General features: G+C 43.6%; 1 protein-coding gene across 1 annotated transcript; it reads right to left on the bottom strand.

Annotated features, from left to right (window-relative positions):
* Nucleotides 1–212: 212 nt before the first annotated feature.
* On the bottom strand, nucleotides 213–4,304 carry LOC123731948 (uncharacterized). Its single transcript, XM_045711335.1, has 5 exons — nucleotides 3,906–4,304; nucleotides 1,621–1,998; nucleotides 1,241–1,345; nucleotides 1,017–1,081; nucleotides 213–414 (listed from the first exon to the last, which is right to left on the bottom strand). The coding sequence occupies exons 1-5, from the start codon at nucleotides 4,057–4,059 to the stop codon at nucleotides 289–291; spliced, it is 828 nt and encodes a 275-aa protein (XP_045567291.1). The 5' UTR covers nucleotides 4,060–4,304; the 3' UTR covers nucleotides 213–288.
* Nucleotides 4,305–4,744: the final 440 nt, after the last annotated feature.

Genomic DNA, 4,744 nt, shown 5'->3' with positions numbered 1-4,744 from the left:
GGATGGTATAGGTCTCACTCTGCTGGTATTGATGGATGGTGCAGGTCTCACACTCTGCTGGTATTGATGGATGGTATAGGTCTCACTCTGCTGGTATTGATGGCTGGTATAGGTCTCACACTCTGCTGGTATTGATGGATGGTATAGGTCTCACACTCTGCTGGTATTGATGGATGGTATAGGTCTCACACTCTGCTGGTATTGATGGCTGGTACAGGTCTCACACTCTGCTGGTATTGATGGATGGTACAGGTCTCACTCTGCTGGTATTGATGGATGGTATAGGTCTCACACTCTGCTGGTATTGATGGCTGAGTAGGTACTGAAGTCAGAGTTCTGGACCCTCTTCGTCTTCTTTGGTCTCCTCTGTCCCTGACGGATATCCAACGAGGCGTAACACAGGTCTCCTTCCTCCTGAGAGACAGAGACAGAGAGGGAAACGAGAGAGAGAGCGAAAGAGAGAGAGGGAAACGAGAAAGCAAGAGAGATAGAGAAACAAGAGAGAGATAGAGGAGAGAGAAACAAGAGAGATAGAGGAGTGAGAGAGAGCGAGAGAGAGAGGAGAGAGAAACGAGAAAGCAAGAGAGAGAGAAACGACAAAGCAAGCAAGACAGAAAAATGAGAAAGCAAGAGAGATTCACATCGTTACAACACTGTAAATAGACATCTTATGACATTTCAGATTTCTTTATTCTTTTGGAAATTCTGTGTGTAATGTTTACTGTTAATTTTTATTGTTTGTTACATTTTTTTATTTTTTTTATCTGCTTCACTTGCTTTGGCAATGTGAACATAAGTTTCCCATTCCAATAAAGCCGTAAATTGAAATTGAGGTAATAAGAGAGATTAGAGACAAGATATATTTTATAAATAATCTGTTAATATTCTAAATATATCATCATAAATAATGTATTGTTGCTAATGAATTCACTGGGATGCAAAAATGTGGACTAAAAATAAAGATGGCCACTTGTTATAGAACTACAACACCCACTCTGACTGTAAAGTGGCAGTACCTTGTCTCTGCTGTCACTTCCCCTGGTGGTGGTCCTGTTCAGAGGAACCTGAGTCTCAGTTGGAGCTGTGAAGTTTTGCCAAATCAGTTACATGTAAAAAAAAAACTAAAAGGTTATGTTAAGAAATGTCTTTACTTTAATACAAAAATACAAACTGAATGAGTGAGATCATGCTATAAAGAGTGAAAGAGCACATACTGCTGTTAATAATGAAGTTAGTTTACCTGTTGTTCTGCAGAAGGAGTAGACACAGGTGGAGGAGAGGAGAGAGGAGAGGAGAGCAGACACAGGACACAGACTGAACAGCAACATCCAACACAGCCCACAGCCTACAGGAGGAGGGGAGGAGGAGGAGGGCTCAGGAGGACTGCTTTTTGGACATAGACAGTCAGGAGGACTGGTTTCTGGACATAAACAGTCGGAGGACTGGTTTCTGGACATAGACAGTCAGGAGGACTGGTTTCTGGACAAATACAGTCAGGAGGACTGGTTTCTGGACAAATACAGTCAGGAGGACTTGTTTCTGGACATAAACACAAGAAAACATGAAGAACTTGATTGAGAAATGTCTGTAAATATATTTTCTATGGCTGTATGTTCTTACCAAATGAAAGTCTGGTGATGACATTTCCATTGTTAGATATGAACGTTTCTACTGTATCGCTAACCCCTTCAAAGTTCAGAAACTTCTTCTTCAAAGTCCCAAAGTAGCAGAGTCCCAGGTCAGATTCAGTGATGTTCTCAATCAGCAGATCCCAGAACTGTTGAGAACGCCACAGGAAATAGAAGCGAGTGACAGGATTGTCCATTATATCCTGATTTGAAACACTGAAATGACCCACATTCTCAATGGAGCTGTTTCTATGCCAATGTGTTTTATCATGGTGTTTGACATCACAGTGAAGAACAACGTTGTCTCCTGGTCTGACTCTCAGCTCCACCTCTGTTCCAGAGATCCCATCCTGACTGGAGGAAACAGCACCTACAGGTAGCAGAGGAACAATGTTAGGATGAACTGACTGGAGGAAACAGCACCTACAGGTAGCAGAGGAACAGTGTTATGATGAACTGACTGGAGGAAACAGCACCTACGGGTAACAGAGGAACAGTGTTAGGATGAACTGACTGGAGCAAACAGCACCTACAGGTAGCAGAGGAACAATGTTAGGATGAACTGACTGGAGGAAACAGCACCTACAGGTAGCAGAGGAACAATGTTAGGATGAACTGACTGGAGGAAACAGCACCTACAGGTAGCAGAGGAACAGTGTTAGGATGAACTGACTGGAGGAAACAGCACCTACGGGTAACAGAGGAACAGTGTTAGGATGAACTGACTGGAGCAAACAGCACCTACAGGTAGCAGAGGAACAATGTTAGGATGAACTGACTGGAGGAAACAGCACCTACAGGTAGCAGAGGAACAATGTTAGGATGAACTGACTGGAGGAAACAGCACCTACAGGTAACAGAGGAACAGTGTTAGGATGAACTGACTGGAGGAAACAGCACCTACAGGTAGCAGAGGAACAGTGTTAGGATGAACTGACTGGAGGAAACAGCACCTACAGGTAGCAGAGGAACAGTGTTAGGATGAACTGACTGGAGCAAACAGCACCTACAGGTAGCAGAGGAACAGTGTTAGGATGAACTGACTGGAGGAAACAGCACCTACAGGTAGCAGAGGAACAGTGTTAGAAAGAACCAGAATCTTGTTTGGATATGATTCACTTTCTACAGTCTCATATTGTGGGTTCACCCTCAGGAAGACCACATGAACCCTACGTGGACAACATCTGCAGAGACACTGGTCTCAGAACAGAGAGCTATGGCAACAACAGAGAGCTATGGCAACAACAGAGATCTATGGCAACAACAGAGAGCTATGGCAACAACAGAGAGCTATGGCAACAACAGAGAGCTATGGCAACAACAGAGAGCTATGGCAACAGCAGAGAGCTATGGCAACAGCAGAGAGCTATGGCAACAGCAGAGAGCTATGGCAACAGCAGAGAGCTATGGCAACAGCAGAGAGCTATGGCAACAGCAGAGAGCTATGGCAACAACAGAGAGCTATGGAAACAACAGAGAGCTATGGCAACTACAGAGAGCATCAAATCAAATTTTATTGGTCACATACACATGGTTAGCAGGTGTTAATGCAAGTGTAGCGAAATGCTTGTGCTTCTAGTTCCAACCATGCAGTAATATCTGACAAGTAATCTAACAATTTCACAACAACTGCCTTATACCCACAAGTGTAAAGGAATGACTAAGAATATGTACATATAAATATATGAATGAGCGATGGCCGAACGGCATAGGCAAGATGCAGTAGATGGTATGGAGTACAGTATATACATATGAGATGAGTAATGTAGGGTATGTAAACATTATATAAAGTGGAATCCCCCATAGACAAAGATGGCATGCAAAGTAACAGCACGTACACACTACAGTCTTAGTAAAAAGGGTACTTTGGCTGTTCCCATAGGAGAACCCTTAGAATAAACCTTTTTGATTGCAAGTAGAACCCTTTTGGTTCCAGGTAGAGCCTTTTGGTTCCAGGTAGAGCCCTTTTGGTTCCAGGTAGAGCCCTTTTGGTTCCAGGTAGAGCCCTTTTGGTTCCAGGTAGAGCCCTTTTGGTTCCAGGTAGAGCCCTTTTGGTTCCAGGTAGAGCCCTTTTGGTTCCAGGTAGAGCCCTTTTGGTTCCAGGTAGAGCCCTTTTGGGTTCAAGATTGAACCATTTCCACAGACGGAACACAAAAGGGTTCTAATTAGAACCCAAAAGGGTAGGTTAATAAATGTAGGGAACTATAAAACCACATCAAACGATGAGCTATCGTGCAGCTATGAGGACCAGTAAAACTTATTCTAAAGGCTACTTACACAGGAGAGTGATGAGAGAAACAAACAGCCTGTCCATCTGGTGGTCTGATGGTCTGATGGTGACTGTCAGAGAGTAGCTGGGTCTTTGAGTAACAAGGTCTTTGCTGTGTATTTCCGTGTTCATGACTAGATGTACTTTACCATGAAAGGACATACGAGCAGCGATTGGTTCGATGGAGCGGAAAGTTTTCAGCTTGTTTTCACCTTCTCTCTGAAACTCATGTTGTGACAGGAAGAGGAGGGTCTAGCATCGAGGTTAACATGTTTCACACCAACGTGACGTCACTGGAAAATATTTAGCTTTGAGGTGTTCTCTGTACTGTAGATAGCAACACCTAACTAACAGCACCTGGTCAAGTCAACCAAACACAACATGATCAACCAAACACTCATTCTGGTGTCAATGTTGACCCTTGAAGGAAAAGACTCTTGAGACAGAGGCCTGTCATGTGACAGAGGCCTGTCATGTGACAGAGGCCTGTCATGTGACAGAGGCCTGTCATGTGACAGAGGCCTGTCATGTGACAGAGGCCTGTCATGTGACAGAGGCCTGTCATGTGGAGATGTCATGTGACAGAGGCCTGTATCATGTGACAGAGACCTGTATCATGTGACAGAGACCTATATCATGTGACAGAGACCTATATCATGTGACAGAGACCTATCATGAGACAGAGGCTTATTGTTGGCCTCTATACCTGTATCCTGCCAGTATTAATGTTTGATTTATCAAATGATGAATATCCAGTAATCATAACATTTAAATCTCACCATGATCTGTATGAGCTAATTGAGGCGTCACAAAATGTAATATTTATCCACAAAACATCTTGGCCTCA

This window comes from Salmo salar, unplaced genomic scaffold, assembly GCF_905237065.1.
Source record: "Salmo salar unplaced genomic scaffold, Ssal_v3.1, whole genome shotgun sequence".
In the NCBI taxonomy this organism is placed as follows: Eukaryota; Metazoa; Chordata; class Actinopteri; order Salmoniformes; family Salmonidae; genus Salmo; species Salmo salar.
The sequence above is the reverse complement of the archived record's forward strand: the minus strand, read 5'-3'. Positions and strand labels throughout refer to the sequence as shown.